This window comes from Alexandromys fortis, unplaced genomic scaffold (assembly GCF_014885135.2).
Source record: "Alexandromys fortis isolate MF-2015 unplaced genomic scaffold, M_Fortis_MF-2015_v1.1 scaffold_268, whole genome shotgun sequence".
Lineage (NCBI taxonomy): Eukaryota > Metazoa > Chordata > Mammalia > Rodentia > Cricetidae > Alexandromys > Alexandromys fortis.
Window position 1 is genome coordinate 223051 of NW_026068141.1, and position 13209 is coordinate 236259.

Here is a 13209-nt window from a genome sequence, read left to right on the forward strand (position 1 = left end):
AAAATCCCAGGAATCCTAAAGGACGACCCCAGCTAAGACTCTAAGCAACAGTGGAGAGGATGCCTAAACTGGCCTTCCCCTGTAATCAGCCTGATGACTACCTTAATTGTCATCATAGAACCTTCAACCTGCAACTGATGGATGCAGGTACAGAGATCTACAGGTAAGCACTGGACTGAGCTGCCTGAGACCAAACCCAAGAGAGAGAGAGAGTAATGATAATACAGCAAAGGGCTCAAGACCATGATGGTGATACCCACAGAAACAGCTGACCTGAGCTAGTGAAAGCCCATTGACTCTGGACTGATAGCAGGCAAACCTCCCTAGGACCAAATTAGGCCCACTGAAAGTGGGGGACAGTTGTGAGGCTTGGACAGTTTGTGGGGTCACTGGCAATGGAACCAGGATTTATCCCTAGTGCTTGAACTGGTGTCTAAACTTTCTTTTTCAATGGATACCTAGATATAGTGGGGAGGCCCTTGATCTTCCTCCAAGTGGAGCATCAGACTTTGTTGTCTCCCCATGGGAGGCCTTACCCTTTCTGAGGCATGGATAGGGAGATGGGATGCAGGGAAGGTGGAGGAAGTAGTAGGAGGGGAGGGAGTGGGAATGGGGATAGCTGTGTAAAATGAGAAGACTGTTTTAAAAAATTCTAAGAAAAAAAAGAAAAAAAGATTTAATCATGGACTCAAAGACAAAATTATGACAAAATATTTAATTGGCATAAAGATACTTTACAGTGTCAACATGAAGCTAAGTCTTCATGGACCAAAGTTTCTGATTCCTCCATGCTCCTCAGCTCCTGAGCTGACCGTGAAAGCATGGCTCAGTGGGATTTCCTGTGGTGAAGGACATGTCCTGTAACTATGCTGTCCCACACGTGGTGACTCTAGCACTTAAACAGGCTAGTGCCAGTGAGGAGCTGAAGTATTATATCAGCTTCATTTAATTGATTGCATTTAAAGGCAAATGTGTCTTTGGGCTGACGAGGGAGGGGGACTTGATTGGGGGAGGGGGAGGGAAAGGGGAGGCGGCGGTGGGGAAGAGACAGAAATCTTTAATAAATAAATAAATAAATAAACAGAAAAAAAAGGCAAATGTGTTTAATGGCTGCCATGTGTTATAACAGAGTGGTCAGAGAAATTAATAGTTTGTGGAATTAACTCTAAATTTTCATAAACCAAGTATTTGGAAAACCTTTTTTTAACAGAGATTAGAACATTTATTCTCAAGATGGGGCAATTCCTATGTCTGGTTAGAATTTATTCTAACCGATGTTTCTCAAATATGAGTAATAGTATATATTCCTACTACTTTTTTGATTTTTTTTGAGACAGGGTTTCTCTGTGTAGTTTTGGAGCCTGTCCTGGAACTAGCTCTGTAGACAAGGCTGGCCTCGAACTCACAGAGATCCGCCTGCCTCTTCTGCCTGCCCTGTGCTGGGATTAAAGGTGTGCATCATCACTACCCGACTATTACTTTTAAATAATGAAAGATAGAAGATTCACAGCATTGACATTTTGTTGTTTACAGTGCAATAAAAAAAATTATAACTTGAAATACATATAAATATTTCAAATATCTACCTATACATAAATACTTGATTTAAGCAGAAATCTTACATCTATGGTTTTTAGATATTTAAAATCCAAAATAGGGACTAGAGAGATGGCTCAGTATTTGAGGATCTGGATAGGACCTGGGTTTTGTTTCCAGCCCCCATACCATGCAGCTCAGTTTTCAGGAAAGCTGACTGGCCCTTCTAGCATCTGAGGGCCTGCATGTACACAGTGCATATAAGGCACATACACAAACACACAAAGAAAGAATTTTTTAATTTAAAGATTTTTAAAATAATAATAAAAACTTAAAAATATTAAAATAAATGCATAGAAGTCTAACTGTAGGCCCTTTGTATGTTTCCGTTGCTACTTTCCTTATCTGTTTCTCACTGTAGGGAAACATCTGTTTTTCTGGAGCCACAGAGCCTCTTAATTTCTTTCTTTTTTTTTTTTAGCATTTATTAAATCTTTTCATTTATTCTACATTCCGGCCACAGTTTCCTGTCTCTTCTTTCCTCCTTCTCCCTCCCTGCACTTTTGATCTACCCCCCCCCACCTCCCACCCATTTCTCTTTGTCTCCCTTCAGAAAGGGACAAGCCTCCCAAGGAGTCAGCAAAGTAGGACCCATCAAGTTGAGGTACGATCAAGTTCCTCCCTTTGCATCAAGGCTGGGCTGGGCGAGGCAACCCAGCATGGGGAACAGGTTTCCAAAAACCAGCTCAAGCCAGAGGTGAGGTTCTCTCATTTTTCTTGTTTGCTGCTATCAGTAAGAAGGGCTGCAAGCACTTTGGCAAACAATCTGTATTAAAATGAGTCTTTGTGACACTGGGGCTTGAACTCAGGTCCTTGTACACGCCAGGCAAGCGCTCCACCACTGAGGTGTATATCCCCTGCCTGGAATGTCATTAAAAAAAAAAAGTGTTTACTTAAACGTGCTGTTTCTCTTGCTGATTATCAGTGAGAGCTGTTCACTGCGGTAACCAATCATTTCACTTGGGCTGTAGCACAGTGGTAGAGTTCTGGTCTAACATGAGACCACCACCCCTATACACCCCCAAGCTCTATCCCAGTGTACTATCTTCTTTGGGAGCAGGGAGGGAGTCATGAATTGTTGAGAGAAGATAAACAAAAACAATAATTTTATAAGTTTCAGGCAGTACATGTAAACATAGACTACTGAGGTCTGGACCAGTGTTAAAAGCATTTATGTTTCTCTGCTGTTTGTAATAATTCTCATAGATGTATTAAAAGCATGCATGTTTTGTTTCTTTGCTATTTTTAGTGATAATTTCATAGGCATTTCTAAACATCTCCAAATGTTTCCAAGCTGAGACAATTTTATTTCCCAATAAAAATGTTGTTAACATTTACATTCATTGCTCAAAAAGCAAACACAATTGTCTGTTTAGAATATCATTCAACTCAGGAGCTGGAGAGATGGCGCAGCAGTTAAGGACACTTGCTGTTTTGCAGAGGACCTGGGGTTCTGTCCCCAGTACCCACATGACCACTCACCACCTCCAGTTCCAGGGGACCAACACCCTCTGGGCTTGGACACCTGAACATTCACGCATGTATACTCACACAGGCACACCCACATAAAAGATAAATCCTTTAGAAAAAGAATTCTGTGAACCTCAGATTGTTATCAGTTGGTGATAATCATCTAATAATCACGCAATGGTAAACCGATGCAAGATCTCTGTCAATGTTCAAGACACATATATGCTACCAAAAATATTCTCTCTATATATTTTTAAAAGAAAGACAAAAATACATACTGTTAAGATTGTCGCGTTTTGGAATTTATTTTCTGGTGACAAATTAACAGAGCCTGAAGAGTAAGTGACGTTTTTATCAGGATAGCTTTTTACAGAGATGGTTGCATCAAAGGCATCAGAGTGGCCGTGGGCTTGGACCATGACGTTCTCTGACACTCCAACGCGGAAGACCACTGGTGCTGAAACGGTGGATCTGCTGAAACAGGCCAAGACGTAGCAGCTTTGGTGACACCGTATTTATGGTTCATGTTCATCTCACTGGAGATGCATTTTCTAATAGTTGTATTTAGAAACTATAATTTTTATAATCTATGACAAATTCAGCATAGTTTCCAAGAAGAAATAACTTGAAGTTAAGTTCTGAAAAACACTGCATGGGTTTAGTTCACAGTTAAAACGGTGGTTAATAGCAGGTCTCGGGTCTACTCTACCTGCAGAGAGCTCAGTAAGGCCAAACAGCATTAGCATTTTATATGCTATATAAAAATTAAAACACACAAAAAATAAGGTTGACTAGACCATGTTAGTGGGGACATTTCCCCCCAAAGGATTAAAATATTAAATAGGCACTTGACATTGAATGCCAGCACTGTCTTCTGATGATTGAGTGCTGTAAAGTCACTAGCTTTTTGTCACCTGTTTCTGTGGAGTGCTAAATAAAAACATGTCTAGAAAACATCAGCACACTACCAACAAGAAAGAATGACACTCGCTGAAGTAGATGAGAGAAAGCGATCTTAGAAATGTGTTACCTCGGTGGGCACAAGGTGTGTGTCACTGCCAACAGAGAGGGACACGTGCACACCCGACTGAGAACTAGTGCAGGCACCTACCAGTGGTAGAATATCTTAAGTTATATGGTTATATTTTAGGTTATTATATAAATTTAAGTTATGAGTTTCACCAATCAGCAAGTCTTTCGTAGCAATGAAGTTAGTCAGCAATTAAGACCTTTACCAAATCTGGCAGTTTTCCTGTAAAAGTTATTTGGAGTCATTTGCGGACCAGTTGAATAACCTGTAAGCCTACTCATCTGAGGTATGTGCTTAGCCAGACACAAAATGAAAGTGGGTGATAAGATTCATTTACTGAAATTTTCCTATGAGCAGGCTCCATTCTCAGTATGTTTTACACACACACGTGTGTGTGTGTGTGTGTCTGTGTGACTCACTGCCGTTCTCAGCATGTTATATACACGTCACTCACTGCCGTTCTCAACATGTTATATACACGTCACTCACTGCCGTTCTCAGCATGTTATATATACGTCACTCACTGCCGTTCTCAGCATGTTATATACACGTCACTCACTGCCGTTCTCAGCATGTTATATACACGTCACTCACTGCCGTTCTCAGCATGTTATATACACGTCACTCACTGCCGTTCTCAGCATGTTATATACACGTCACCCACTGTGTTGCTACCACATTCGGTTCAGAGGGTGTCACTATTGCTCTCATTGAGGACCAGCAAACTGCTGCTCATTTGTCCTGGGTCATGGGGCTAGCCAAACTGAAGGAGAACAGTCTGTTTCCAGCATTAAAACTTTCCACCACTCTTCTAAACTGAACTTACTAAGAATTTTGAAATGAGACAAAGCCTTTGGAGCTAAAGGCTGCGACGGTTTCAGTGCTCAGCAGTTGTACCCATCGTGTGTGTTACAGAGTGGTGAGCCGTGGCATGCTGAGCGTCAAAGCCCTTAAATCTGGCGGTGGTCCTCCCTCATACACATTCTGGTCCTCCCTGACGTGTCTGCCACATAGTGTGCCCATGTGGAGAATTTCATCTTTGTATGCTCTTTAAGAGCAGCAGAAGATCCTGATTGCAGAGAGGCAGGAGGGTTCCTCTGGCATGCTTTCCCCAGGTACGTGCATGGCTTGACCCTTCACCTCTGCCCTTTGACTTCTATGCCTTCTTACACAACTTTACCCCGCCCCATCCTTGCTGATGCAATCAGTGGGTCAATCGTTTAGTGCCCGACTTCCCACTATGGCAAAGCTCTCACCTGATCCTCCCCCTGTTACACCTCACTGCCTGACACATACTGCGTGCTCAACAGGGAGTTGCTGAATCAAGCAGTTTATCCATTAAGTGATCGATTTCCATGTTGTTCATGATACACTTTGTTACTTTTCAGGAAAAGTGAGGAGCCGTCTTTCAGTAGGGTCAATACAGTGATGAAGAAAGAATTCAGAACGTTTCTCGACTCAAACATGGAAGCCCTGGTGCTGACCCTAGTTCCGACACTACTGCTTGTCTGTTTGTTTGTTTGTTTTTTATGTGAAAAAAAGAACATGAAGTTAGGTAGGGGAAGATCCAGGAGGCATTGGGAAAACTGAAAGAATATGATCAAAATATGGTATATAAAATTTTTAAAAAATTAAAATAAACTAATTCATTTAAAAAAGGAGCTGATCCCCAAGTAACTGTGGCTTAACTACAGCAAAATCATAAGAAACACAAAGAAGCTAAGCACCAAATACAAAACAAAAAGCAAAATAATTCACGCGTTTGTATATACATATAATCCCATGGTTAAGTTTTGGTGGAACAGCAATATGAGTGACCGCACAAACAGTCCGTGGGTTAGCCATCCACTAATCTCAGCCCTCCATGGGTTAGCCATCCACTAATCTCAGCCCTCCGTGGGTTAGCCATCCACTGATCTCAGCGCTCCATGGGTTAGCCATCTACTGATCTCAGTGCTCTATGGGTTAGCCATCCACTAATCTCAGCGCTCCATGGGTTAGCCATCTACTGATCTCAGTGCTCTATGGTTTAACCATCCACTAATCTCAGCGTTCCGTGGGTTAGCCATCTACTGATCTCAGCCCTCCATGGGTTAGCCATCCACTGACCTCAGCGCTCTATGGGTTAGCCATCCACTAATCTCAGCGTTCCGTGGGTTAGCCATCTACTGATCTCAGCCCTCCATGGGTTAGACATCCACTGACCTCAGCGCTCCCAAGACTTTCCCATTCACATGAGCCGCACACCTTGTGCCTCAGAGGAGCCCAGTGCCGTCAGGTCCTCAGTCTGGTGACTACCAGCCACACCACCCTCACACAAACTATAGAATGAAGATGCTCTCCTTCACTTACGTTTGTTCCTGTCCCCAACTTTTTTCAAGGAAGGCCAAAACCAGAAGTATTTCCCAAAACCTCATGGCTTGAGATGGTACCAAAACTATGTATGTCACCTCCTTGAAGTGACTTTCCATTTAAGGAAAGTGAATGTGGAATTTGGGGATCAGCGAGGTCATGTTAATCATTAACAGCAGGAAAAGGGATGGCTACATGAGACCACTGAAATCAGAAGGGAACTACCCTTTCATGCCCAGGAGCACAGGCAGGAGGTACTCTGTAGGGATTTATAACAAGACACTTACTTTATTGAATGCAAAATAAGGACTCAAATGTGGGAGCCTGGTCCCACAAAGAAAGGCTCAGCGCTAGACAGCAAGAGTCTTGCTGCCTTTGGCTTTCTTCTCTAGACTCTGCTGCTCTGGTGTCGCTGAGCATGCCTGTGATGCCAGTTTCTCCTCCCCATGTTGCTCTGCTGCTCTGGTGTTGTTGAACATGCCTGTGATGCCAGTTTCTCCTCCCTGAACTACTTTAAAGGCAGAAAGAATGATTTTGACTCACGGCTTCAGGATCTCAGCCCATGGTGTCTTGTTTCTGGCCCCAGCCTAGTGAGGGACAGTTCACAATGGGCAGCATGCACTGAGACACCTTCACCTCATGACAGACAGGAGAAAGGAAGACAGGCAGGGACCAGCGACAAGACATCCTTCAAAGGCATGTCTCCAGTGATTCCTATAACTAAGCCCACCTCTTAAATTTTTACCACCTCCCAACAAGGCCATCGAACTGTGAGCCTGAGCCCATCAGTGGGATAACCTATTGGTAAGTCAGAGCACGCATGAGTCAGTCGCTGCAAGACCTACCAGCTGGTAAAGAAGCCTTTAACATGTAAGCCTTTGGAGGACACTGTAGATTCAAACCTTAACAGTATCTGGTAGACTCTACTTGCTGTTGATAGTGACAGACACCTACCTATATGTGTTTCCATGCTGACACGATTTGAGGATGGGTCTGAGCTAGACAGGCTGATAAAGTGATCCCTTTTAGAGAATGCATGAGGGACAGCATCCTTGGGCCTGGAAACAGTCTATGAACAACCTTCCTCTTCCATCTGCCCAGCCCAGAGAAGAAGCAATGCACTGGCCATGCCATACTGAGGATGCTAGCATAAGTGACCCAAACGTTTAGGAGTTAGCAGGGAGTGCACATACTCCCGTAGCCACACATTCAAAATTGGCATTCATTCAGACATATTTTAGTTTAAAAATTCATGCCTTTCAGTAGGATTTTAATAGCTTTTATTTCCAGACTTGAAGACAAAGATTCCTGTAGCAACTGACTCTATTTGTATGCAAATAAAATCATATGTAAAGTTATATGTAAATAAAATTTTACCTTTAAGAGTTTTAATTACATTTATTTTCATGATGTTTTTATTCAGCAGAATGTTTTCTTTGGACTGGAGAGATGGTTCAGAGGTTAAGAGCACTGGCTGCTCTTCCAGAGGACCTGAGTTTAATTCCCAGCAACCACATGGTGGCTCACAACCATCTGTAATGAGATCGGTTGCCCTGTTCTAGTGTGTGTATACATAATAAATGAATTTTTTTTAAAGAAATGTTTTCTTTATACATTTCTCCACTATCCTTCCTATCTTCCTATGTATTAGCTGGTTGAAAGACAATAATCTCTCTAAACATGTTTGTGCACATTGACATCACTCGCTAATGTAAACACGTTTGTGTAAAGTGACATCACTTGCTAATGTAAAGATGTTTGTGTAAACAGACATCTCTCGCTAATGCTGTGTTGACATTGCTTACTTTCCACTCCTAAGGTCCTATTTACCAATGCTTTTAAAGCATATTTTAAAAATGTATACATGCAAATCAGGTGGTGGTAGTGCACACCTTTAATTCCAGCACTCAGGAGGCAGAGGCAGGCAGATCTCTATGAGTCTGAGGCCAGCTTGGTCTACAGAGCAAGTTCTAGGGCAACCAAAATTGCACAGAGAGACCCTGTCTTGAAAAAAGATAACAGAAAAGAACATGCAAATATGTATTTCAAGTATTTTCACCACACACTCCTACCATCCGGCCCCTCCCAGCAGAGTCCTCTATTCCTTACTGCAATCCGTATATACATTACATACACTTTAATACATACACAGCATCATACTGAGTCTAACTAGTGCCGTCCACACATGCATGGGGGCAGACTATGCACTGGGGCATGGTCACTGTATCAGGGACCACACCAGTTAAAAAACTGACACTTTTCCCCTGGCAGCCATCAACTGCCAAAAGCACCTACAACTTACCAACACCTTTCTATTTGTCAGAGGGCTAAAGGTCTCACTGAAGGTGTCTCTTACATGTGCCACCACAGTGACAAAAATGACTAATACTGTCCACCACCTGGCACATTTACTTCAAAAGATCCTCTGTGAAATTGTTCAGCTGGGCTGTGAAAGATGAATCTAACGAAAACAAAGAACCTTTGCCACCATTTGGGCAAAAATGAAACCACACAAGGAGAACACCAAAACACGAGGCTTCTTAGACCAGGAGCTCTCCTCACACCGTGTAAAGCTTTTAGCCACGGAGAGATAATTGAAGTTTCTAGTTTTGTATCAGTTTTTGTGCACGGACTCACATGACACAAACACAGTGGCAAAAGTCAACAAAACAACTCCTCGGGTCAAATTTCACAGTTTCCAGTATTTGTGTAACTTAGCACACAAACCTTTAGCATTCTCAAACATGGCAACGTCCAGAGCTCTTTCTTCAGCTGTGGCAAACAAAAGAACAGCAGCATACGCAATGTTACTGTTTCTCCACAACAGCTCCGCTCTGAGATGGGAGTAATGACAGATTGATTTTAGGCTGCTTAGCAACACACCCGGCCTCCACCCACTAGATGGCAGTAGAACATTCAGAGTGATAAAATCCCCTCCACTATCAAATGTTCTTGTTGAAAGTCTGGGTTGCTGTGTGCTTGGCTTAGGATTCGTGGAGAATGAGGTCTGCGTCCCTATTAAAGATACACACCATTCAGCAGGCTTTTCGTGGGAGCGATTTGAAAACTGTCACCACCACGCCCTTCTTCTGTACATCAGAGGTTCTTAATCTTTAGGTCACGATCCCTGGGGAATTGAACGACCCTTCCGCAGGGGTCACTTAATACCATTGGAAAACACAGATATTATATTACGATTCCTAACAGTAGCAAAATTAGTTACGAAGTAGCAACGAACATAACTTCATGGTTGTGTTTCAAGATGGAAGATCTCCACCACTGCTCCATCGCCATGCCAGCCTGCTTGCTGCCATGCTCCTGGCCTGGATGCTCATTTTGTGGATATTAACTAGCTGGAATTCTTCTGAAAAGAACAGCGGGGACACTTTCTTCTTACAGTGATTCAGTCAACTTACAAACGCTTTAAAATTAGAGATGCATAGAGCTGAAAGTGTGTGAAAGCCGGGCCTAAGCAGACAGTGTTTGCTGTCTGCTCTGGTGCCCTCCACTGCATCAGAGCCACTCTGACTCTGGGAAAGTGAATGGAGACCTGGTTCTAAGGGGTGTAGCCCAGAGACAGAGGGGTTCCAAATCTGCAGGGCTGGTTCTAGCTGATCTGAGAGTTGGAGCCCAGTCCTGGCTTTAGAGTAGAGGCAGACTACACGTCACAAACTTTAGCACTGGGAAAAAAAGCCTAGGCGTAACCCAATTAGAGTATTTATCTGTTTGTTTGTTTGAAATGACACAGTGGACACGAACGCATGCTTGGATTGACACTGCATGAAAAGGAAAGTCTGTAATTCCACTCCACTGTCCCAAGGCTGTGTTCCTGCACTTCTCACTGTTACAATCTGAGAGCCAAAGTTCTCAATATTCATTCACCAAGCATACTCATGGAGTACACACACATTCGAGTTATCACACAGTGAAAAACAAACACAGAACAAGGAAACGTGAACAAGAGAAGTCCAGCTAATTGAGGGGAGATATTAAAGGCAGCCTATTAAGTTTGCTATTTTGTAGATGGCAGCAGACCATCTGATACTTTTGTAGAGAATCAGGTCAATTTCTCATATCTATATTCTCAGGTCTCTAAGACAAGATTTATAAGGGAAATTTTTTTGTAAACTATACCTTATAAGACTTCGGGAGCATGCATGGGGGTCACAGTCTCAACCATAGCTGAGGAGTTATTAGCAACTGACGGATGCTACAAGACTCGGTTTTCTCTAGGGATGAGGTGAGGTCCTAGAGAGGCGACTCACACTCCAGCAGACAACCCAACACCCATACACTTACTGACAGCACCAAATAAACTCGGCTTTACAGAACAGACAAAACAAAACAAAATATTTATTTGGGAGGGAAAAGGGGGGGGGCGGGTAGAGTGGAAGAACTACAGGACAGGAAATGAGGAACCTGTTTGACCAAAACACAGCATAGCCCAGTCGGTGATGGTGGCACACACCTTTAATCCCGGCATTTGGGAGGCAGAGGCCAGCCTGGTCTCCAGAGCTAGTTCCAGGATAGTCAAGGCTACTCAGAAAAAGTCTGTCTCGAAAAAACAAAATAAAATAAAGTGAAAATATAAATAAATAAATCCACTACATGCACATATGAAATTTTCAAACAACAGAAACGTTTTTTTAAAACGTTGTATTTTAAAACGGAGCTGTAATTTAGTTAATCTTTTAGAGTCATGTTAGGAAGTTATAGAAATCGCGACAGTGGAGGCTGCCACCTCTGCCTGAGAAATTCCTCTGGTTCCCTTTTAAAGGTGATGCGCACAGTGTTTAGTGTGGGTTGCAAAAGAGGAAGCTAGCAAGAAAGAAGAAACAAATAGCCTTGCTAGGGTTTGGGTGGACAAAAGAGCTGGCGAGAACGAAGCCACCATGCCCTGGTTCATCTTTCAACCCTGCAGACAGGTCACAGCCAGACTGCTTTCACTTCTCCCCAGCTGCTAACTATACTGTAGATTAAATACAACTGAGAAAAATGACTTTGATCTCTCTTCTGAAGTCTTCAAGGTTGGAGGCACACCCAAGGTTTTCACCATGCTAGACCCCAGAGGTCTGTATGAAGAAGGAAAACAGGGCAACATGAAACCAAATGAAAATAAGAGTTACAAGACTCCCTGAAAATTTGTGTGCATTTCCGGAGAGCTACTGACAGGACCGGTGAATTAACTCTGGCACAGCGTAATCTGGCAATGGAACCCGTCTGAACGGCGCTGCAGATGAAGAGGGACAGCCCGAGGAGCTTGAGCAGTAAGTCCAAGTCTCTGGTTGAAAAGGCAATTAGACGTGCGTATCAAAACAAAGAATAGAACGGAATCTCAGCAGTTTACACATGCTAAACTATTCCATAACATTTGAACTTTGACTAAGAATGGATACAACTTCCTTTCAAGGCTAAATGGATCTTTGTGTGGGTTGCTTTTCTACTGCAAGACTGTTGTGGCGCACAGTGATGGAGAGGGGAGCATTATTCAAATGAAAGTAAATACCGCCCCCTGTTGGAAATCACCAGAATTTCCTGTTAGGTGAAATTACCTCTGCTTCTATCATAAAACAGCAAGTGCTTAATGGTGCTCGTAAGGTTCCTCTTCCATCTTTAGCTTCTCCACTCCAGACTTTTGCACAAGCCATAATGAATTACATTTGTGTAATTCTTACGTCTTCTTCCAACCGCACTGAATTACTTAATGTCCAGCTCATTGCAAGTTCTCTTCTCCGATTCTTCCCGGGTTCTCTTTACCAAGCAAATCCCTGCAAGTCAGTTAAATTCTTCTTTCAGAGTTAAGCTGAAAACTGATTTCTAAGAAGTCTTTCTTGGTGATAAAAACAATTAGAGCATACTGAGAACTTACTAAATGTCAGATATTATTCCAAGTTCTTTCGAATCATTAGTTTCCGCTCATCGGGAAAACTGTAGGAAATGGAGATGATTGCCTGTTACATGGGAGAAGAAACTGAGGCAGAGAGGCAATTCCCAAAATTGTCAGAAAAATGAGCCAGGAGTTAGTGGTAATGAACGGAAACGTTAATGCCCAACTGGAGGAGAATAAAGTAGTTAAAAAAATATGCTGGAGGGACTGGAGAGTTGGCTCAGCGCTTAAAAGCACTGGCTGCTCTCCCAAAGAATCCAGGTTCGGTTCCCAGCACTCATAAGACTAATGGTCTGTAACTGCATTCTAGGGGATCCGATGCCCTCTTTCGGCCCCAAGAGACAGCAGGCATGTACGTGGTGCAGACAAACATGCAAGCAATGCAGGAAATGCAGAAGGCAGCACGTTTGGGTATCCCCAGCTCAAGTCTCCGCAAACACTTCTTGCTTTAGTTCCTCTGTGCTAACGTGAGGACCATTCTCAGGCTCATACGGCTCCCTAAACCTCAAAGAGATGGCAGCTGGAGCCCACGCAGTTCTTTCGCGCAGCCACGTCCGGCTGGATAGGTTCCCAATTTGCCTCCGAAATAGTCGGGTACAGGATGGGGTGCTTCGGGACAGCCTTCCACCATCCCAAATCCGAATGGTGTGGACACCCCCATCACTGGTCCCTCGGTTGAGAACTCGGGGACAGGAGTGGCCCGCCTCCCTCACGGCTGCGTTGGAAGCCTCACAGACTGGGTGCCCAGAAGGCTGAGCACAGCCCGCCCGCCAGCTCCGCACCCGAAGCTCAGCGCCCGCCGGCGGCACGAGAGGCGGGAAGAGCCAGCCCGCCCCACCCGCGAGCTCCTCGGGGGCGTGGACAGGACAAGCCC

General features: G+C 43.6%; 1 protein-coding gene across 21 annotated transcripts in view; it reads right to left on the reverse strand.

Moving 5' to 3' along the window:
• Nucleotides 1-6573, reverse strand: part of LOC126491239 (complement C5-like) — a 113279-nt gene extending 106706 nt beyond the window's left edge. For 16 of the 21 annotated variants that reach the window (XM_050126756.1, XM_050126761.1, XM_050126762.1 and 13 more), the window contains exons 1-2: nucleotides 6449-6573; nucleotides 3345-3540 (exon numbers count right to left, since the gene is read on the reverse strand). In XM_050126756.1, the coding sequence (XP_049982713.1) occupies nucleotides 3345-3540; nucleotides 6449-6567 (315 nt within the window). In that variant the 5' untranslated portion in view covers nucleotides 6568-6573. The remainder of the gene's footprint in view (nucleotides 1-3344; nucleotides 3541-6448) is intronic. The other 5 variants (XM_050126767.1, XM_050126768.1, XM_050126773.1 and 2 more) reach the window with 3 other exon arrangements.
• Between the last annotated feature and the right edge of the window lie 6636 nt (nucleotides 6574-13209).